We start from the raw sequence: 19,966 nt of genomic DNA, 5'->3' as shown, positions 1-19,966 counted from the left end.
GGTTCGTAATTTAAGAAGTGAGACCATTTCACTAGTTTAACGCAACCAACCTGTATGTTTAAAACAATCTTATTAAAAAAAACACAAGTTCGATAAATTTTACTTTACAAATATTTTTGTATTCAAATTAAACAATTCTCTACCCTTTAGGAATTTTGTAAACAATACTAATGATTTAATAATGCAGAAAAGTTGGAAATGTATAAATATATTCAAGTGGCAAGTAAATTGAAGATGAACTTAATTGTCTTCAGATTTCGTCTCCACAATGTGACTTATTATCGGTATATCTTCATGCTTTGTAAAGTTGGCCAATGACTCCCTCTTGAGTATGCTATTGATATAGTCACGTCTGAATCTTTCCCATTTTCGTGTCTTGAGAAAGTCCCTGAACAAATCCGCCCTGGTTGGAATATTGCACTCGATGTAGAAACGCTGGCGCTGCCAATAGTTACCGGGATTTTGGGCGGGCTCAAAAAGCCAAAAGCGTGGTATCACGATGCATTGCACCGTGGTCCTTGCCATAATCACACGATGTTCCATTTTCTCGCCCAACCCAAAAATACCACCGAACGTCAGCGAGCCGACGTCAATGAAATGCGTTTCAAACCTTTCCCGGCTGTTTGTTTCTTCGACATTTCCCTGATCCGAAGTGCTGGATGCAGTGAATACTTCGGAACCCTCCGATTGGCTCTCGAATTCGCCACTTTTGCTGGCGACTGCTGAAATTGTCGGCTCCTCCATATCAGAATTATCACTATATAAGTCCTCGCTAAGATCCTCAGATATAAGGCCTGATTCAGCACCGTTGCCCATTAGGTAGAACTCATAATGCTTTCGCTTTATCTGACGTTCTGAGTCCCGGCCACGCTGACGCACTCGCAGCCGTTGGCGTGCTGATTCCTTGGTGGATCTCCTAGATATCGGTTTCTTTAATTCATCGCAGACACGCTGTATCTCCTGAAGTCCCATTTTGCGCAGCTGCCAAATAAGAAAAGAAGCAGAAAAAGTCATAATCAAAATTTATTAACTGTTGAGATCCAAACTATTTGGTTGATAACGATGCACAGATTCCGAATCTGGCTGCGGAAAAGGGATATATGTATAACTTGTATACAAAGTTACCAAAAACCATTGTATATGGTGAACGTGTCGCCAATTTTTTTCATTTTATGATACGTACTTGAACGTTTGGTAACTAAATTGCATAGCATACTAGCTTACTGATACCCAATTTAGAGCTCACCTTCCTTTTCTTGCTCTGTTCGTTTTCATCCAGCGATGAAGTCGATTGCATGTACTCGCTAATATCAAAGAGCGGCTCGTTATCGATTGGACCTCCTGTGTCATCATCCAGGAGAGGTCCAGTTTTCAAATTAAAAGCCTTTGGCAGGTGGAACACCTTTTCCCGGTTCACTATGTCGACCTGTGACGGATAAAACGAGACTATATGCATATTGCTGTCAAATTCAAGATTTCCAGCAGATAGCACACCTTCATGTGAAGGCATTGGAGCACCACGCATTCCCCGCTAAGGACAAAATAGACATAGCTCATGGTGCCCAAGTCTTCGGTGTAGATCGTCTCCAAAGGATTGAATTGCTGAATTGTTCCGTACTTACTGGCATTCACAATCTAACAAACAAGTTATATATTTTAATTTCTACTTAACTACTATACTTACCTGGTCGTCGTTGAGAAAGTCAAAATAGTCAAGGGCCCGCATAGCATTCTTCTTTTCCTGCCACATCTTTTGCATAAACGGTAGGAGAACAATTTTATAGTTCGTACTGAATACAGCCAGCAGTTCGCAATAAGCTGTAGGAACCAGATGCGATTATGTTGCAAGAAACACACGAATCGATTTACTTGTGGCAATATAGGTGTTGGTTCTGGGTGTATCTTCCATCACGTCAATATCACCAATGCAATCCCCGGGTCCAAAAATGGCCTCCGTTTGTAAGGTAGGATGATTGGAGCCCTAAGAAATATACAATTTTTTAAATTAAACATTAAACCTTAGTTATAACTATGCGAGGCATATTAGAAAGTATTATATATAATTTGAATAGTTTACCTTTATATATACGTTCTTAGACATTTCCACCTCACCGGCGATTATAAAGTAAATGGTTACGGGAAAATCCTCTTCCTTCATGACAATGCGCCCGGGAGTTATTGCCATGAATTTGACAATCGGAACAAGACGGGCGCGAACTTTCTGCGAGGGATAACAGGTCGGATAAGTAATATTATACATACAAATGATCAGCGCGCTACCCACTGGCGGAAATTTTGAAAAGCAAGCCAGGTTTGCCACAATGGTGCATAGCTTCTTCCTCTCATCGACGGTACGCTTGGCATGCGGAGTGCGCAGCAGTGATTTCTCCTGCAAGTATGCAACCAAATTGGAAAGCTTGACCACATGAAAGGAGAGATTCGTTGGACTTACGGCCATGGTCATCATGCCCACTTTGCGCTTCTGCCGCAGCATGGCAACGTTCTTCTTCACATTCAGCGATATTCCTCCCTCATCGGGCATTTCACTTAGCCACTGCATGTTCAGTATCACGGATCGGACGAGCTTCTTGAACCGAATCTTGGCCATTTTCTTTCCAGCGCCATCGTGACCATCGCGTTGGCGCTTGGACATGATTATGCCTTTTAGAACCCACTGGTGTCGAACTGTTCAGTTCAAGGTATTGTGTCCATATAATAGTATAATCGAGTGACAAAGATTCGGGCTGCCGCCTGCTGTCTAGAAAATGTGCTTGAAAATGTGAAAATATATAACTTAATTTTATTTTCAAATTTTGACGGCTAACGGTTTTCGTGCGCACAAGAACCATGTGTTATTTTCAGTTTCAAGTTTTAAAAACATCTTTTGTATTTTCAACACATTTTAGCTTTTCATTTAAGAAATACACATTCAAATGCTGAATAAATATTATTTGTTTGTTTTTTCTTTAAAATATTATATCTAAAATGGGCTTAAAAATTATCGTTTATAATCGATTTGCTATTCCAGTTGCACTCTCTGGCGCTATCTTGACGCACATTCATTCGTTCGATAACATGGGTGTGTGGTATATTTCGATGATTCACTACGTTCACACTGCGCACAATTGAATTCTGTGGCTATCGGTACGGAAGTAATTTTAGTTCGTTTTAAATATGCTATTGTTATGAATAACACAAGTTGAGCAAATAAAAAGACGGCAGTTCCAGCAGCGCGATTTGTTGTTTTGGCTCGGTGCTGCAGTGCAATGTAAAGTATATACAGGAAAATATTTACACATGCGCATTAACCGATTAATGTTCTGTGTAAATGGTTTTATTTTTTTTGTATTTTTTGTTACCCATATGAGAGAGAATTAAATGGTTGTGCTAATGATTCATTTACAAAGGAACCCCGAACCGAACACAGCCCAGAAATCGTGAATCCAATGGGCAGTAATTACCCCGCTTGAAAAGAGTATGATAAAGACGGCGACGGTGATGACGATGATGATGATGAGATGATGTTGATGATGATGATGATGATATGATGACTCTTCGGGTCGTGTATGTATGAAGAAAAGAACCGAATGAATTTTTTGTGTTCGGCTCGTTTGGCAAAAAGGGCTTAGCCTAAAGTTTGTGTGTGGTGTGCTGTGGTGTGCGGCTCATATAAATCGCTTGTGTTTTAGATAGATGTTGATGTACAAGAGGGTGCAGCATTTCCCTATATATATCCCTATGTACATAAAGTATATATACGGTGTTACAATTCATAAGTAACTTGTGCTTTCTCATACAACTCGAAATATCCCAAAAATGTCTGCGCATATGTAGAAAGTCAGTCGCCCGGCGATTTCAAAGAGCAATATGTACATATGTACAGTGGCTCACAGCTTAATTCGTCCAGAGGTAAATGTTTATTTAATAGTTCTATGGTAAACCATTTAAAATATATAAAAAAATATAAAAGACAATTTTCCTTATCTATACACATTTCAAACGTATGGGAATCAATTTACAGATTCTAAATTGAAAATCTTTAAAGAAGCAACAACTTTAAGATCTGCATTAAAGTTGTATGGTTTTTTTTTATTGTCTAAGCTGTGGGTTCACTACACTCTATATTACTGACTGAAATCACAATTGATATGTTATCTGTAAAAGTAAACAAAGCGCAAACAGCTGATGGATGTGCTGTCTATCTTAATGTCTTTCACTTATTTTACTGCGAAATCTACGTCGTTTATTGCTTTAAAATATGGTTTTGGATATTAAGTAGCATTGTTTCTATATTCTAATCAATAAACCCTGTTTCTGGTGCTGGTTGTAATCGATTGTAATAATAGCGATCATTAGTAAATTTCTGGTTTTTCCAATTGGCTTAGGATTAATCGATTAATTTAGCATATGTGTGATGTATTGTTGTCCTACAATTTTGCATAAGTTGTTAAATTGTTTGTTAGATCCTCAATTTTCGTAAACTTAGACCCGATTTTTTTGTTTGGACACTTATAGCGATTCTCTATTCCAATTTGTTTTGTGAGATTACCACCACCGATATGGCGAAGAAAATGATTTCACGGTAAGCCACGAATTCCGAATTATATTCCATTATCTATATTAAATGGCATTAGAAAGCGGAAATTAGAATTTACAAATCTCTCGGTGCGTTTGCAGTGAATGGTTTTAGACATATCTTGGCTTAGTTTGGCATTTGTCTCTCCAATTTGATTTCTGATTTTTATCCAATATGATTTTCGTATTATAATCAAAGTAAGGCAGCTAAGTGTTCTTATCTGGTCTTCTTACAGTTTAGCACGGAAAATCCTACACAGTCACAAAAGTTAACGTTTCTCCTCAGTTAAACGCACTCTTATCGTTGCTATATGTGGCTTTTATTAAATCGAATTCCACTCGAAGTTAAATATAGACTAAGACTCGCATTTGCTGAACAGAGATCATAAGCCAAACAATGGCGGACCTAATACATTTGGGAAACATTGATGTTGTCATCCAGAAAGATAAGCCCGGATCGCCAACGGGCTGTTCGGATGATGGGAACCTTGCGGGTCTGGGTGGCATGACCGGATTGGGTGGCATAATGGCACCCGGCGGCATCGACTTGGGTGACTTGGCTCAGGAATTGGACCACGACGAATTCGATGGACCCCACATGCTGAATGGTAAGTAAAGTTACATACCTATCTTGTAGAACAACTGATACCTAATTTTCCTTGCAAACTCCAAACTCAGGTGAACGTCCAGCGATTATTGCTCCTCCGGAAAGCGAATGGTACCATGGACGACTCGATCGCTACTCTGCAGAGTCTCGTCTACGCGGAAGCAGTAAACTGGGCAGCTATTTAGGTGTGTATAAGTTGGTATTCGAGGGTGAATGTGTTACTAAATACGTTTGTTTTTTGCAATGAGCAGTTCGCGAAAGTGACCGCAAACCGGGCTCCTATGTTCTTAGTTATTATGGCCGCACCGGCATAAATCATTTTCGGTAAGTACTGGGTTTAGATACCCATTAAATGCAATTATTTTGAAGGATTTTATATATATGTTGTATTGTTTACATAGGATTACAGCCGTGTGCGGAGACTTCTATATCGGAGGACGACAATTCATTTCCTTAAGCGACTTGGTTGGTTACTATACCTCATGTAGTGATCTACTGAAACGCGAACGCTTGGCCATACCAGTTGCTCCGCCGGAGCCAGTTAATGATAAGAAACGCGTCGTAGCCATCCTGCCTTACACAAAAATGCCAGAGACCGATGAACTGAGTTTCCAGAAAGGTGATATCTTTTTTGTACACAATGACATGGGCGATGGCTGGTTGTGGGTGACTGCCCATCGTACGGGCGAGCAGGGAATGATATTCAGAGAACTTGTTGACGATCTGGATGTATCTATCGATCCAAATACGGTGTTCCCCTGGTTCCATCCCAACTGCACCAAAAACGAAGCCGTCGATATGTTGGTTAAAGGTGTGTATTATTAGTTTAAGATGCCTACAAGTAGGTAAAGCAAGTTTTGATCAAGTTTTGAGCTAGAATATTGAGCTTCTTCTAGTGACGCCTACAATCGATATTCTCGACTTTTCTCTGTTAAATAATGTGCATGTGTAATTGAAACACATTTTTGTATCCTTACAGCTGGACCAGGCAGTTTCCTTGTTCGCCCAAGTGACAACTCGCCGGGGGATTACTCTCTCTTCTTTCATATAAACAATCAAATCCAACGCTTTCGTATTGAAAAGAAGGGCGTGCGCTATTTAATGGGCGGTCGTACATTCGAATGCTTGGATGCGGTTATAAATCGATATCGCAAAGAGCAAATTGTGGAGGGCCACTCACTGAACCATCCAGTTGTCAATGGCATTCAGCCCGAGTTCAATCAGCAATATGTTGTGGAGAAGGCCGCTGAAAAGATCTACGCAACATTGCGCGAGTGCCGTGACCAAATCGGTCTCAAGAAGATCAAGGGAATCAAACATCACGGCCACTTGAACAAGAAGTCGGACAAAACGACGAAATGGAAGCAACTCTACTTCGCTTTAATCAACGATGGTTCCGAGACGCAACTATGCTTCTACGACAATCCGAAGAAGACCAAACCGAAGGGTCTGATCGACTTGTCCTGTGCTTACCTCTATCAATGTCACGATTCGCTGTGGGAGCGTCCCTATTGCTTCCAAATTGTCGAAAGGGCCCTGCCATGCTTGGCCACAGTGACGTATCTGTGTGCTCCTAGTCAGGAAAGCTACGTGGAGTGGATTAATTCGCTCAAGGCACAATGCGATTCCCAGCTGAGTCGTGCCCAGAAGAAGGTATCACGCCTTCGTGAGCTTCGTTGTCTTAACCTGCATGTGCTGGAAGCTCATCGATTACCATTTAAACTAGTGCCACATCCATACTGCAGTATTTCCCTCAATCAAGTCAAAGTGGGCAAAACTCGTGTCAAAATTGCACCCGAACCCGTTTGGGAGGAGGAGTTTGTGCTAGAGTAAGTCGCCCATTCCTTCGCCTATTTGAATACTTTTGGAATCATACTTGTTTGTAACTTGCTTGCTTGCAGCGATGTTCCGCCAGATGTTGTCTCCCTAACCATTACACTAATATCGCGCGGCAAACGCGGTAAAGATTCGGAAGTGGCCGAGCTAACCATTGACTTGTCTAGTCTGAAGAATGGCCAGGAAACCGAGGGCTGGTACCAACTAACTGGCATGACACCGATGGGTGAATGGGGCTCGCTGCGATTGCGTATGCGCTATCTCGACGATCTGATAATGCCGTGTGAAGAGTACAGTCCTCTGCAGCAATTGCTCCTCGAATCGGAGCTGTATGCTGTGAAGGCGCTGGCTGAATTGTGCCATAACGATCGTGTTCCTTTGGCCACGGCTCTGTTGCGAGTCTTTCGGCAGGAGAAACGGGAAACGGAACTGATTCGAATGCTGTGCCAGGCGGAGGTGACGCGCGAAAACGAAACCACAACGCTGTTCCGTGGCGCCTCGTTGGCCACCACCCTAATGGATCTATATATGCGCACCGAATGCAGCGGCTTCCTGCAGTCGGCCGTTAGCGAAACCGTGCAGCGCATTTTGGAGAGCAAGCAGTCGGCTGAATTGAATCCCACGAAAATGGACGTCAACGATGATGCCTGTACGAATGCAGAGTTTCTATTGCAAATCCTCGATCTGGTCACCCAGTCGATATTCACTTCACCGGACGCCTGTCCACGCAACGTGCGTTTCATTTGCAGCTGTCTTCAGAAGGCTGTGATGGCCAAATGGCCGACAGAGCGGCTCGTTCGCACACGCGTCGTCTCTGGCTTTATATTCTTGCGCCTTCTGTGCCCAGCGCTGCTCAATCCACGCCAATTCGGATTGGTCAGCGAGACGCCACCGATGGCAGCAACACGATCTTTGGTCATGGTCGCCAAGTGTCTGCAGAATCTGGCCAACTTGATTGAATTCGGCGGCAAGGTGCGTGTCGATTCCAGTCAGTATGTGATTACCAATATAAATTCGGTTTCTATTTCATTTTTAGGAACAATACATGGAGGTTGTCAATCCGTTTATCTTGAAGAACAAGGAGCGCATGATTGTTTTCTTGGATCAACTGTCCTCGGTGAACGATCCGAACCAACCGCTTGGAATGTTTGTCGAACAAAGTACAAATCTGAATTCACAAGACACTGGTAATTATTTCTCAGCCCGTGTTTTCTATTTCAAATATACAATGATTTATTGTAAAATTCCTGCAGGACGCGAGCTGGCTACCTTGCATCACATCTGTGTATCTCATTCGCAAGAACTGCACGAGCTATCCAACATACTTTCAATTAAGAAGCTGGTCACTGTGACGGACATGCTGACCAAGCACAAGCTGAAGTACCGCGAGATGATCAGCTAAAATCAATTGCGAGGAGAGCGGATAATAAAAAAAAGAGCGATGTCTTCTTATCTACAAGTCCCTTCATACCTTTTTATAAAAATATTTATATGTGTATACTATTAGAATACATAAAATAAGAACTCATAATAACTGGTTGAATTGTATTGGAATAGCAAACAGAAGAATATCATTTATAAAATTATTTATATGGAAATGAAATAATATTTAACAGACCGGTATGCATTTATTTATTATTATTATTACACATTAAAAATAACCTATAATACACTAGCTTACACGGATTACTCCGTATAGCCGCAAACTCAGATATTCAAAATGGTTTTGCTTTCGATATTGTTTATAATTTAGTAGTTGGCGTCCGAATGAACGGCATTTATCCAAAACTCAATACACGTTTTTTTTTTAAATAACGCATAAAATCGAAATAAATTAAAGAATTCAAAAAGAGTGCAAAAGACTTCCTCTGAAAACATACACTGTGTTTTTGAATGGCTCCCTCTTTCGGTTTCTTGCAGCTGAAAAATGATTTTTCGAATTTCTTCGAACTTAAAGGCGTTGCAATGGGCGTGAAAAAGTCAATAGTCAGCTGAATTTAATATAAATACATATATTTTTCAAATGAAATAACAGTTTTGCGTTTATATTTGCAGTTTCGCATCTGATTTCTTATTTTAGGTCTATAAAATTATAATTTCAAAGGAGAAAAAAAAGAACCTGTTAAGTTTTCTATATATATTTAGTATCTATAAAATATTACATTTATTTTTTAGATTTAAATTTATTTACGTCCCTTCCCCTTGCGACCCTTCGAACCCTTTTCGCGCCTCTTCTTCGCATCCATTGACCGCTTGTCCTTCTTCTCGCGCGGATCGACGACCTTATAGCGACCCTTGACGCCAGCTGGACGACGTGCGCGTCGAGCTGCCGTCTGCTTCTTGGCCACCACATATGTGACCTCCTTCTTCTTCTCCTGAGCCTTCTTGTACACCTTCTTCAGTTGCTTGGACTTCTCGTGGTTGGTGGCATCGCTGTTCTCCATAATCTTTTCGGCCATCTTCTTAGCCTTGGCCAAGCGCTTCGTGGCGCGACGATGCTTGCGCGCCTTGGCCTCCATGACCTTCTTGATCGGCCGCACGTTCACCTCCTGCAACTTGCGCTGGTACTCGGCGGTCAGCTCCTTCGGCACCGGCGTTGGCTTGGTCATATGCTCGTCCTCATCCAGCTTGAACCAAACGGGAACGTTCTCATCGTTGAAAGCGTAGCGATTCCAGGCTGCGTCGATCAGGTCACGGCGTGTCTTCTTGCTGCGCGTCAGCAGTGCGCCCAAAGCCATTTCGTTTTCGGACAGGCGAACCTTCTTGGCATTTGTACCTGGTAAAAAGCAAACGAGAGCATTAGGTTTGGGAATATTAAATGCTTATTTCGAACTCACCTGCAGCTGGCTGTTCGCCGTCGCTATCCTCGTTAGCTTCATCCTCGGATTCGGATGACTCTGAGCTGCTGTCTTTAGCTGCGCCCTCATGGCGTGCACGACGTTTGGCCTTTTTACCCTGGACGACCTCCTCGTTGGCGTCCGGCTTTAGGGTGCTCTCACCCAGAACGGCGACACCCTTGGCCTTGAATTCCTTGGCCAGATTGTTCAGATCGTAGGTTTCCTCGTCGTCATCCGACTGGATATTTTGTAGTACATCCTTCTCGTACCAAAGCTGTACGCGTTGCTCTCGCTTGGTGTTCTTGTCGCGGAAATCATTGGATTTAATCAGCGGATTCTCGGAGCGCTTCTTTCTCTTGTTCTTGCCCTTTGCATTGCCCTCATCATTGTCGTCGTCACTGAGGCCCAGGCCCTGCTTATCATTGATTTGATCCTCGTCGTCGGAGGCCTCGCTTTGCTCCTCATCATTGTCGTCGTCATAGTTTAGATCATCGTTGATGTTGCCCTCATCCTTGTCGAAATACTTGTATTTTGGCAACTTTGTTTCCTCGGGCTGCGTTTCATCGACAGCAAAATCGGGTTGCACGTCCAGCAGCTCGTCGAGCTCAGCAGAGGTGCGAATATTCTTGAGGTCGAAGATTTCGTGCTCCATTTCCTCGACCGGACCATCGTCTCCCTTGATCACCATGTTAAGGTTCATCTTCTCGTGCAATTTCGCCTTGGTCTTGAGCGTCTTCTTACGCTTACGCTTCAAGTCCTTCTTCTCCTCTTCGACAATTGTCTCAATTTGCGTTTTCAGCTCGGCATCTTCCATGTCCTCGATTTCCGCTTGCGTCAATGGCTTGGGCTTCTCCTCTGCGTCATTGCCGACGACCAGTGGGGTTTCCTTTTTAACGAACAACTCCCTAACATCCTTCCACCATTGCACGAGACCCTTGATGTCCTTGCGGCCCAGTACCTTCAGATCCTTGCAGCACTCGAGAATCTCTGGCGTGGTCTTCTTGTGATTGGCAATGCGCTGATCATCGATGCGAATCGAACCGATGCCCTGCAGCGCAGCCAGTGCATTTTCAGCCTTCAGGAACTCTGTGGCAGCCAGATCGTTGCGCAGCGCAATATCCTGGGCCGTATAGCCCTCGGCCTTGATGCGCTTCTGCTTTTCGGGATGCAGCAGGCTGCTCTTCTTCTTGGCATCGAGATCCAGCTCCTCGAACACATACTTCGAGTCCAGGAGACGGGGATCAATGTGATCGGGCGCCAGGTAGCCCTGACAGACGACGAATATCTCGGCGGATTCCTTACGCGACGCACTCGGCTTGGTGGCGTGCACCTTCTTGAACAGCTGCTTGAGCACCCAGAGCAGGGCATTGTAATCCTTGGAGCGGAAAACCTTCGTCACAAACCAGCCGCCGTTGCGCAGAAACTGTGTGCTCAACTTGAGCGCGTTGAGGGTGAGACAGATCTGCTGATAGGCATCGTACAGCCAGTTCCTACCCACATTGGGTGCACCGTCGTGGAGCACAACATCGGCCTTCCACGATTGCAGCTCCTTGGTCAGCGATTGGCGGCACTTCTCGGTGGTGATGTCCTCGACGAGGCCAATGCAGCCGGCAATGGGACGGATGGGGAAGAGATCCACGCCGATCACAATGCTGGACACCGGCATATTCTGCTTGGCCACCTGCATCCAGCCACCGGGAGCTGCGCACAAATCCAAACATACTTGCGATTGTTGTAGGAAACCGAATTTGCGATTCAGCTGGATCAATTTGAAGGCGGCACGCGATCGCAGGCCCGTCTCCTTGGCCAACTGGTAGAACTTATCCTTGCGCGTCTTTCCAACTTTCGTCTTCTTGCCCATTGCTGCTGGCTTTTCGTACAATCACGATAAAATCAAAACGAATTCAAATCAAATGTCGAATTCGTGCACGTGTTGCCAACAGTGTGGCCGTATGGACAATTCAAAGTATTCCGGGCATTGCTAGCATGTGCGTCAAGGTAACGGCGAAAGAGTGCTAAAAAGTGGAACGTGTTTTTAAATTGTGGAATGCATTGCGGCAGCGGCTGAATTTTTAAAAAATGTGGACTTTAATATTTATAAATTTAAAATTAGTCGATCAAAGTGATTTATAAAAATAACTAACCACTTTTGGGAATAACTGCAAAATGTGGCGAAGTACATGAAGCCGTAATGAAGCATAATAAAAATAAAATCCGCTGAAAATTACAATTTTTTGTCTTTTTACAGCTGCCAAAAATGTAAAAAAATAAAATTCTTTTAGTTATTTGACCAACCACACATAAATAAATGATTTCCATCTGTGAGCCAGATAGTTTTAACCAAAGAAGAGCAAGTGTATCTACAGATGCTCCATCTCTTTCTATTACGTGTATAGATTATCCGCAAAGGATAACGCCCTTTTTTTTGAAATACTCCCCAAAACCATTAATTAATACTTCGTTTTGATTTATTAAGTTATTCGTGTAAAGTTGTGTATTTATATATTTTTCTATTGTTATCCAAAATGTTTAATGCAGTACCTTACTTACTGAAATACATTGAATGGTTTCATTTGACCGTAATGTGAGCGAAAGTCTGGCAAAGACATATGTTATTTATCAATTAAAATTATAATCGTTTTGTATACTTTCAAATGTAATCTGTTTTCATATCCATTTTAATTGGGGGCAATAAGTTGTGTATACTTCTTACTAAGCGAAAGACGAATTTGTTCTTGATTTTATGATGCAATTAAGTTGGGAATTTCGTTTTTATAGCAAGAAATCCATTAAGCTTTAATTTTGAATACTTTCTTGGATGTAAGAAGCAAACAATTGTTTTGAGACATTCAAAATACACGTAATTAAATCTATTAAATGTTTTAAACGGTTAAATAATACAATTCGTCTTTCGATAGAAATGTGACATTTAGTTTGTCCAAGACTTTTCTTTTCCGTTTTTACATTCAAAATATTTTTGTAATTAGTTGACGTGTGTGCGGATAACAACAACATGTATTATTTATTTATTGGATATACATCGTATACATGGTTTAGTTTCGTATTTTCGTATTGTTCAAGTTTTTAAAAATTTCGTACAGTTTTAAATTTAGTAAACACTATTTTGCTGTCGTATACGTACTGTAGCCAAAAAAGAATCGTCATAGTATGATTTACATGCAATATTTGTATATACCCGCAAATGTAGGTAAATGTATTAAAATATATTTATACACAGCTGCGGTCAAAATAATAGCCCTGAAACTTGTGCCTCCTCCACTCGTTGTGAAAATATTCGTATACTACCAGTTTAATCGAGTTTCTTTGCATATGTTTTCGATGGTTAATATATATAGCTAATGGGGCTGCGCAGAAAAAGTCACTGCATTCGGTTATTAACCCTTTTCAAGAACGCTGAACAAATTATAATCGCTTAAACGAATTATTACGTATTTATGTATTTTACAGTTGACATGCCACAAACAACATGCTTTCCATTTCAATTGATTGTGAATTTAAAAAAAAAAAGCGCGCAAACTATATTCGTTTTCTTTTCGGGCAAAAAATATTCTTAATTAGGCAATTATTCAATTTTCGATTTCCTAATACATCCTGCATGCATATATTGTTAAAAAGCAGGAGACTGTGCCAATTAGAAAACCATATCAGCATCATGCTCATTTCCTTTCTTTTTTTTTGATTTAAAGCAGGCAGTTTTTTCTGCCAACCAAAATGTAGCAAGCACAAACTAGCTATTACGTATTTATATTCTACTCACGTATGTATGTATGTATATCTATCGAAACTATATCTAAATTTATGGGAACTTTAAACTTATCCGACTCGAAAACAAAGGACAGAAAGCTGAATTAAAAAATCCCTTAAGGATTGTTGGTCTTGGCGAAGAAGCAAATATAAACCGCATAATTATGAAGAAACTGCGTGTTCGATTTTTCAGCGCAGTTATTTTGACCGCAACTGTATGAGGGATTCTCCGGACTGGAAGTGGTTCACAGCCCTGATCCTCAGGGGCTTAGATCCTGATGGAGATTTGGGTCGTAGCCGCCCATGCTGTTGTCGTACGGTTGCTGCTGGTCGTAGCCGCCGGAACCCATTGGATAGCCCATGGAATCCTGTGGCGGAGCGGGTGACATCATGGGTGTGGTTGTCCCGCTGGGTGGACCGGCCATGGAATACGGTGAAGCACCAGCCGCCTTCTTGGCCGCATACAAATTGGCCTCCTCCTGTGCCTTACCAATGTTCTTCTTATAGCGAATACGCTTGTTGCCAAACCAATTCGATACTTGCGAGACCTGCACGAGTGTGTTGTTTCATTTACTATGCTGCAAGCGAATTGCATTGTCGATTAATGTGCCCCCCGCTACTTACCGTGATGCCACACTTTCGCGCCAACTCCTCTTTGGCCTCTTCGGATGGATATGGGTTGCTCAAGTGACTGTAGAAGTACTCGTTGAGAATCTCGGATGCCTGCTTGCTGAAGTTGCGACGCTTGCGGCGTGCGTCCAGGAAACGCGAACGAAGTATCATTACAGCCTCGCAGGTCGACTGCTTCAGCTGCATTTGTATGGAACTAAACTTTTTGTGGATGATCTGCACCATTCGCTCGATTTCCTTTGGTGTAATGGGTCTGAAATGCGATTATGTTACCCAAATGATGGCCATTCTGAATTTATCTATATATGTACACCAACCTCGTGCGACTCTGTTCGCGTAGAAGATTCATGACATGCGTGGTGAACTCGTTGCATGCCTGCTCGTACTTCTCTAATTCCTGGTGATATATTTGACGGATCTGTGCCAGCTTGGCACGGTAGTCGGAATGCTCAATGGCATTGTCAGCACCATCGATGGACAGGGAACCGCCCTGGCTGGCCGCAGCCGCAGAGGCAGCCGCTGCTCCGCCACCGCCCTTCTCGGGTCCAGCCACGCCCTCGGCAATCAGCATGTTGTCCAAGCGCATCAGTTGCGGATCTGGGGGCTCCTCCTCCTGGGTGTTGCGAATCGACAGGACTGTAATAGTTTTAGCGGAGAAAGGGGAATGATAAAACTAATTCCATACTGAACCTTTTAAGAATTGTGTTTTATTTAGCAAATCAATGAAATCACAGAATGAATAATACCATTTCAAGCTATTTAATGGTCTTGAATGAGAGATAAATATAGGGTTTTAAGCTTACCGGTCTTCTCCTTGATTTCGCAAAGTACAGAGAAAAGTGCCGGCTTCATTCGGTGACAGTTGAGTGTATGTTTTCTGGCCTGGGCCTCGTCAAGCGATTGCTCCGAGATACTCATTATCTGTTGCAATATCTCGCCGATGTCCTTCTGCTTGCGCACCTCGTTCTCGCTGCCGGCATTCTGGCCATCGTCCTGGCCAGACAAGCCGTATCCTTGCGGAGCCATCATGCCGCCGGTGTGGGCCAACATGCGATTGGGATCCTCCATGATGCCGCAAACTCAAAGCAAGCTACAAATCCAAGTTTCTGTAATAATAAAAAACATAAAATATTAATAGCATACAAAAAAAAATAGGAAATAACCTAATATTTCTTCTACCAATTCGATTTTTTAGAGTTCTATTATTTACTAACTTTTTCTTTTTAAAAGAACATACGTTTGAAACCCTTAAAAATGTAGTAAAAACTTGGGTTAATATATACTTTACTTTACTTTCAAATTAAACGCACAAACTGAAAAGAAGTTCACCAAATAAAACTTCTGCCACAAAAGGCATCATATCTATAGAAGAGATACAAACAAAGCCATTAAACCCACAAACCCCACCACAAAATAATCCCCAGACATTTGAGCAAAAGTGAAAAGACATTTTGGTATCCTATTGGAAATGCAATAATCTCCACCTGTCGCAATCTCATATCTTTTTGGGGGTGAAAAAGTATCTCAAATACGTAGCACGAAGCTGGCCAGTTAACCGAACTATTTATGAACTTATTTCTATTTATTTATTTATTTATTGCTGTGTGCCACAGTTAACGTTACATTTTACATATGTATGTACAGATAAATGACGCCGAGTGCATCACATACATACACTTGTACGTATGTTTAGTGCCAGCAGAATGGTAAAAAATAAGCAACCTGCCTGGTTTATATTTACATACACACAAGGTTATGGTTCAGCATTAATTTGAATGCAGTTTGAAAAGATTTTGTTGGTTTTACATGTATATCTTGGGATTTTATTACGTCAGAAAAGATTTAAACTGTTTATAACAAGGTGTATGTACATATCCACACATCGATATATGTGCATGTAAGTATTGAGAAGCGTCCACTTGAAATTCCATACTCACGGTTTTTATTTATCGTGATTGCCTCGTATACTTATTTGCCGTGCAAGTCGTATTTTGTGCTATTTGCACTAAAAATTAGTGACACATTATTTGCAGTTGTAAATAACCGCAAGTATATAATAATATTATCTTTTTTGGAATACAATGAAAGGAAAGTACGTTCTGTATACGCAGAAAAATAAATCGATATGAAAAAGTTTTCCAGTACTATAAGAATATCGATAAGTATTCCATAAAATGCAATTTATATTTGCTAGTGAAAACGTGGACAATCGATATTTTAACCGTAGTTATTTTCTAGTGCTTACTCACTGCGAGCCTGTTTTCGATACTATATAATATATTAATAATTACTACATTATGCATTTATAAATGGATTTTTCAAATAATATTTTAAAAAAGTTTTCAATAAAATAAATAAGATGTCCTCTACAAAGAATTTGGTATATTGGTATTGAAATATAGAAGAAAATACATATGATCCACTCATATAACATATTTTTTAATAGGCTGATTGCAACTATTTTTAATTATATAACATATATATTTGTTTTTTTTTTAGTCAACTTCATTTGTAAAAATGGTCTTTCGTTTTTATTTACATTCGTTTTAATTAATACCATATTGTATAAAAGTGAAAGTGTGAAAAGGCTATTCTCCATTTCCATGTTCGGCCAATCGATAGTGATAGTGCAGCGCATTAAAATCAATATGGTCATATTGTGCAGTGACGTTTAGTCGTATGTTCGTGGACTTCGGAGAAAATCTCTTCCTACCTAAACGGTTAATTCAGCAAAATTATTAATTTACTTTCATTGTGATCAGAAACGCTTTATAGAAAACTTGTGGAAAAGGTATTGAAAAGTGATTGTGACCAAAACGAACACAACCTCAAAAGTTTAAATGGCGTGGCTTTCATCCATATGTAAATGCATACGTGCATGAAAATGTACATTTATATATATCTATACTAAATAATTCAGTTTTCCACAACTTTTTGTAACGTTGGGTCCAGTGTATATCTGCATAAAGCTACTTTACGTCGTGCTTACACATAAATCACGCTTCAACAGTGTTTTTTATGGCCAGTATACAAAAGTACTGAATACATAAGTAATAGGAAAAGATATATATGTCAAATATATATGTACTTGAATGTTAAATTAACCTTTTTCCTTCGAAATTATATGTAAATTTGAGCTTAACTAAAGTAATGTAAGAAATACTTAGTACGGAGTGGTATACATATGTTCGTTCATGCGCATTCCTAATTTTATTTTCTTTCCCTTTGCAGAATAGTTGAGAGACCAAAAATTTCAATTTTTGCGATACATAAGCGCGTTAAAAGCGTTACTAATATTTTTCAATATTAGCACGGAATCAGAGCTATCCAAAAAAAAAAGTTATCGATTTCCCGTGGCAGTGCGATTTGTTTGCTTTTGATTTATCCATATATATTTTCCAAGTCAATGTGCGATTGACTTCACAAAGAATACCCGAGAGTACGATATCTTTGTCTAATTTGCGAACTGGCATTGCGCACCCCAAAGGAGGGGAAACAAAATCTTATATGACTTTTGAAAGATACGGTGGTAAGTAATAGTTAATCATCAACAACCCATTGAATCGATTTGTATCTAAGACACATATTTATCCCGACCACTACTAACCAAGATCCGGATCCATCCAAGGTTACTTTAACATTAAAAATAGGCGTAAAAATAAGGAGCGAACACATTTCCTTTACCCACAGCCGATAAAAAGTGCAAGTCACTAGCTAGGATACAATGGTTTCTGAAAAGGGAATTCCAGAAACTTCTCTTGCGAAATAAGTAAAACGAAAAGAAGAAGTTAACCAGGGAATTCAACCGCATGCTCTTATTTCATTTGTGAGGCTTATTATGCTTTATCTTCTTCATTATGTCATATATTTATATAAGATATTAACATATTAAGATTTACCTTCGTACAAATAATAAATGCATAGTTTAAATTAGACTTCACTAAATTACGTGATATTTCTAAAGCCATCTGTTCTATAGAAAACCGATAATCGCGGTAAATAATAAATAATGTCTGCGATTCGTTTTATATTTTAGTAACCCATTCACTTGGAAAGCGCGTTGACAAGCTTTATTTCTCGAATTTCTTTGTATTTAATTTTGATATTACCCAAGAACAAAACACCACTGAATCTCGTAGAGAACATAATAAAAGGTCAGTCCTTGAGGAACATAAAAGAATTACTCATAAATAGCTAAAGATTGGTTGTTGGGAACAAGGATCACAATCGCACTGAAATTGTTGTCACATTCGTCAAATTATTCGGGAAAAAAACACAAAAATATTCAAGGGGGGGGTCCTAACGAAATTCTCAGTATCATTTTCCGGTTAAAAAAGTTAATATCTACGATAGAACAAAATAAAATTGTTTATATTTGCTCGACCTCTTAACCCATTTGCTGAAAGTTTTCGTTTTAAAATTGACCTTGCTCTAAGAACCAGCAGTTCCATAGTTTTATTTTATTTGGCTTTCAGCGACGCGAAGTAGTGCAAATTAGTGTTATGTTTTTTAATGATTCCATTTACTATTGCTTTGACGGTTCAAGCTACATAAAATATACAATAAGGTCCCGTACAAATTCCAATTCGAATGCAATTTTATTGGCTGCCAACGTGCGTTCGTTAAATGCAATTACATTTCGTTTTATATTTGTATTTTTCAGAAACACCAGCAAAAAAAACCACACTTCTCATTGAGAAAAAACGGAGTAAAGGGTTCGAGCTGTGCATGAATTCAAAAGGGCGAACCAAAAATCACCGGTAAGCACAAGAGTCACTGATGACCACCAGACCATCGTATTGCTGATTCAAGTCGCACGACTTTTTGTTGCAATTCACACACTGGGGGTTTCTAAGATAAAAAAAAAAAACTGGTTTAATGCGAGGGGCCTTTTTTACCTTGGCTTACATATGTGGCTCCAAATGCATGCTACTATAATACCCGATAAGAATTGATTATATTTGCTAGCAAAGGGAAAGTGGTGCCAAATTGCAATAAATTAGGCTGATTTTCTACGCTGCAGGAACGGCACTTCGCGGGGTTTTTGTCCGAGAACTTGGCATAATTATGTAATAAGCATTGCATTATTCGACTCGATTAACGAACTCTTTTTCACATTTGCCTTCGCAGGACTTCGAGTAACAGACATCGGAAGTTACAGCCTTTCAGGTACACATGAGCCTGCTGCTTTGCCATTTCTTAAAGACTTAAACTGGTAAATTTACAATATAAATAAATATATATATATATATATGTATATATATAAATATACAAGAATATATATATAGATATATATATATATATATATGTATGTATATATAATTATTCATATGAATTCGGAAAAAACAGAATAGCTGAATACCTACCACGGCGAAAACAAAATCTTCAGAAGAATAAAAGCAAAGCAATAACCTTGCAAAAATAAAAATAAAACAACTATAATTCTGGCCGATTCTTCAAATATACTCAGTACACCCGTTGTTTGATTAGAGCACAATTAATTCGCCGTTTCGGAAGGACACCTGCATCCTGCTTATTCTGCGTACATTTGATAAGTAAGCAGCAGCGGCAACAACTCAAAATAAAAGAACATTTAATGAACGGAAACGAAAGCTGGATTAATCACAAACTAGCAGAAAACCTGAAGACAATTACTTCCCATCCAGCAATAACCAATAGATACCACTGGCCACCTCTAATAGCAACAACATTACCC

The 19,966-nt window shown here is 40.3% G+C and overlaps 5 protein-coding genes across 14 annotated transcripts; 2 read left to right on the top strand and 3 right to left on the bottom strand.

Annotated features, from left to right (window-relative positions):
- Positions 1-145: 145 nt before the first annotated feature.
- On the bottom strand, positions 146-2,653 carry LOC117148477. Its single transcript, XM_033315852.1, has 8 exons — positions 2,453-2,653; positions 2,285-2,389; positions 2,078-2,221; positions 1,870-1,981; positions 1,685-1,818; positions 1,495-1,635; positions 1,247-1,426; positions 146-981 (listed from the first exon to the last, which is right to left on the bottom strand). Exons 1-8 carry the CDS (start codon positions 2,651-2,653, stop codon positions 241-243), a joined length of 1,758 nt encoding a protein of 585 aa, XP_033171743.1. The 3' UTR covers positions 146-240.
- A 468-nt stretch (positions 2,654-3,121) lies between these two features.
- LOC117146573 (ras GTPase-activating protein 1) lies at positions 3,122-8,549 on the top strand. Of its 8 annotated transcripts, none has more exons than XM_033312875.1 (11): positions 3,122-3,268; positions 3,408-3,564; positions 4,516-4,582; positions 4,812-5,183; positions 5,254-5,367; positions 5,434-5,506; positions 5,584-5,993; positions 6,162-7,011; positions 7,084-7,990; positions 8,055-8,205; positions 8,272-8,420. In XM_033312875.1, the coding sequence occupies exons 4-11, from the start codon at positions 4,973-4,975 to the stop codon at positions 8,418-8,420; spliced, it is 2,865 nt and encodes a 954-aa protein (XP_033168766.1). In that variant the 5' UTR covers positions 3,122-3,268; positions 3,408-3,564; positions 4,516-4,582; positions 4,812-4,972. The 8 variants fall into 8 exon arrangements, with proteins under 8 accessions (XP_033168766.1, XP_033168763.1, XP_033168768.1 ...); XM_033312872.1 differs by having other exon boundaries at positions 3,408-3,909; XM_033312877.1 differs by lacking the exon at positions 3,408-3,564.
- Positions 8,550-9,140: 591 nt separating this feature from the next.
- Positions 9,141-11,816, bottom strand: LOC117146574 (pre-rRNA 2'-O-ribose RNA methyltransferase FTSJ3). Its single transcript, XM_033312881.1, has 2 exons — positions 9,856-11,816; positions 9,141-9,794 (listed from the first exon to the last, which is right to left on the bottom strand). Exons 1-2 carry the CDS (start codon positions 11,714-11,716, stop codon positions 9,202-9,204), a joined length of 2,454 nt encoding a protein of 817 aa, XP_033168772.1. The 5' UTR covers positions 11,717-11,816; the 3' UTR covers positions 9,141-9,201.
- Positions 11,817-12,331: 515 nt separating this feature from the next.
- LOC117147502 (homeobox protein extradenticle) lies at positions 12,332-16,371 on the bottom strand. The gene is made up of 5 exons (XM_033314406.1): positions 16,188-16,371; positions 15,054-15,356; positions 14,568-14,886; positions 14,245-14,503; positions 12,332-14,168 (listed from the first exon to the last, which is right to left on the bottom strand). The coding sequence occupies exons 2-5, from the start codon at positions 15,316-15,318 to the stop codon at positions 13,881-13,883; spliced, it is 1,131 nt and encodes a 376-aa protein (XP_033170297.1). The 5' UTR covers positions 15,319-15,356; positions 16,188-16,371; the 3' UTR covers positions 12,332-13,880.
- A 522-nt stretch (positions 16,372-16,893) lies between these two features.
- Positions 16,894-19,904, top strand: LOC117147350. Of its 3 annotated transcripts, none has more exons than XM_033314212.1 (5): positions 16,894-16,970; positions 17,482-17,779; positions 18,914-19,010; positions 19,381-19,465; positions 19,600-19,904. In XM_033314212.1, exons 2-4 carry the CDS (start codon positions 17,758-17,760, stop codon positions 19,427-19,429), a joined length of 168 nt encoding a protein of 55 aa, XP_033170103.1. In that variant the 5' UTR covers positions 16,894-16,970; positions 17,482-17,757; the 3' UTR covers positions 19,430-19,465; positions 19,600-19,904. The 3 variants fall into 3 exon arrangements, with proteins under 3 accessions (XP_033170103.1, XP_033170104.1, XP_033170102.1); XM_033314213.1 differs by having other exon boundaries at positions 16,907-17,041; positions 19,741-19,904; XM_033314211.1 differs by having other exon boundaries at positions 16,908-17,041.
- The last annotated feature ends 62 nt before the right edge of the window (positions 19,905-19,966 follow it).

The sequence above is a fragment of the Drosophila mauritiana genome, chromosome X (assembly GCF_004382145.1).
Source record: "Drosophila mauritiana strain mau12 chromosome X, ASM438214v1, whole genome shotgun sequence".
Lineage (NCBI taxonomy): Eukaryota > Metazoa > Arthropoda > Insecta > Diptera > Drosophilidae > Drosophila > Drosophila mauritiana.
Note: the sequence above shows the minus strand (reverse complement) of the source record. Positions and strands in the feature narration are given on the sequence as shown.

Excerpts from the sequence above, each read along its gene's own strand:
- LOC117148477 (XM_033315852.1), bottom strand. The coding sequence starts at position 2,653 with ATGTCCAAGCGCCAACGCGATGGTCACGATGGCGCTGGAAAGAAAATG. Across the intron at positions 1,982-2,077 it reads CTAAGAACGTATATATAAAG|GGCTCCAATCATCCTACCTT; the intron begins GTAAACTATTCA and ends TATATTTCTTAG. Across the intron at positions 1,636-1,684 it reads ACTTTCTCAACGACGACCAG|ATTGTGAATGCCAGTAAGTA; the intron begins GTAAGTATAGTA and ends CTTGTTTGTTAG.
- LOC117146573 (XM_033312880.1), top strand. The coding sequence starts at position 4,973 with ATGGCGGACCTAATACATTTGGGAAACATTGATGTTGTCATCCAGAAA. Across the intron at positions 5,184-5,253 it reads TGGACCCCACATGCTGAATG|GTGAACGTCCAGCGATTATT; the intron begins GTAAGTAAAGTT and ends CTCCAAACTCAG. Across the intron at positions 5,368-5,433 it reads TAAACTGGGCAGCTATTTAG|TTCGCGAAAGTGACCGCAAA; the intron begins GTGTGTATAAGT and ends TGCAATGAGCAG.
- LOC117146574 (XM_033312881.1), bottom strand. The coding sequence starts at position 11,716 with ATGGGCAAGAAGACGAAAGTTGGAAAGACGCGCAAGGATAAGTTCTAC. Across the intron at positions 9,795-9,855 it reads CGGCGAACAGCCAGCTGCAG|GTACAAATGCCAAGAAGGTT; the intron begins GTGAGTTCGAAA and ends GCTTTTTACCAG.
- LOC117147502 (XM_033314406.1), bottom strand. The coding sequence starts at position 15,318 with ATGGAGGATCCCAATCGCATGTTGGCCCACACCGGCGGCATGATGGCT. Across the intron at positions 14,887-15,053 it reads CGAAATCAAGGAGAAGACCG|TCCTGTCGATTCGCAACACC; the intron begins GTAAGCTTAAAA and ends AAACTATTACAG. Across the intron at positions 14,504-14,567 it reads CGCGAACAGAGTCGCACGAG|ACCCATTACACCAAAGGAAA; the intron begins GTTGGTGTACAT and ends ATCGCATTTCAG.
- LOC117147350 (XM_033314212.1), top strand. The coding sequence starts at position 17,758 with ATGACTTTTGAAAGATACGGTG. Across the intron at positions 17,780-18,913 it reads GACTTTTGAAAGATACGGTG|AAACACCAGCAAAAAAAACC; the intron begins GTAAGTAATAGT and ends TGTATTTTTCAG. Across the intron at positions 19,011-19,380 it reads GGGCGAACCAAAAATCACCG|GACTTCGAGTAACAGACATC; the intron begins GTAAGCACAAGA and ends TTGCCTTCGCAG.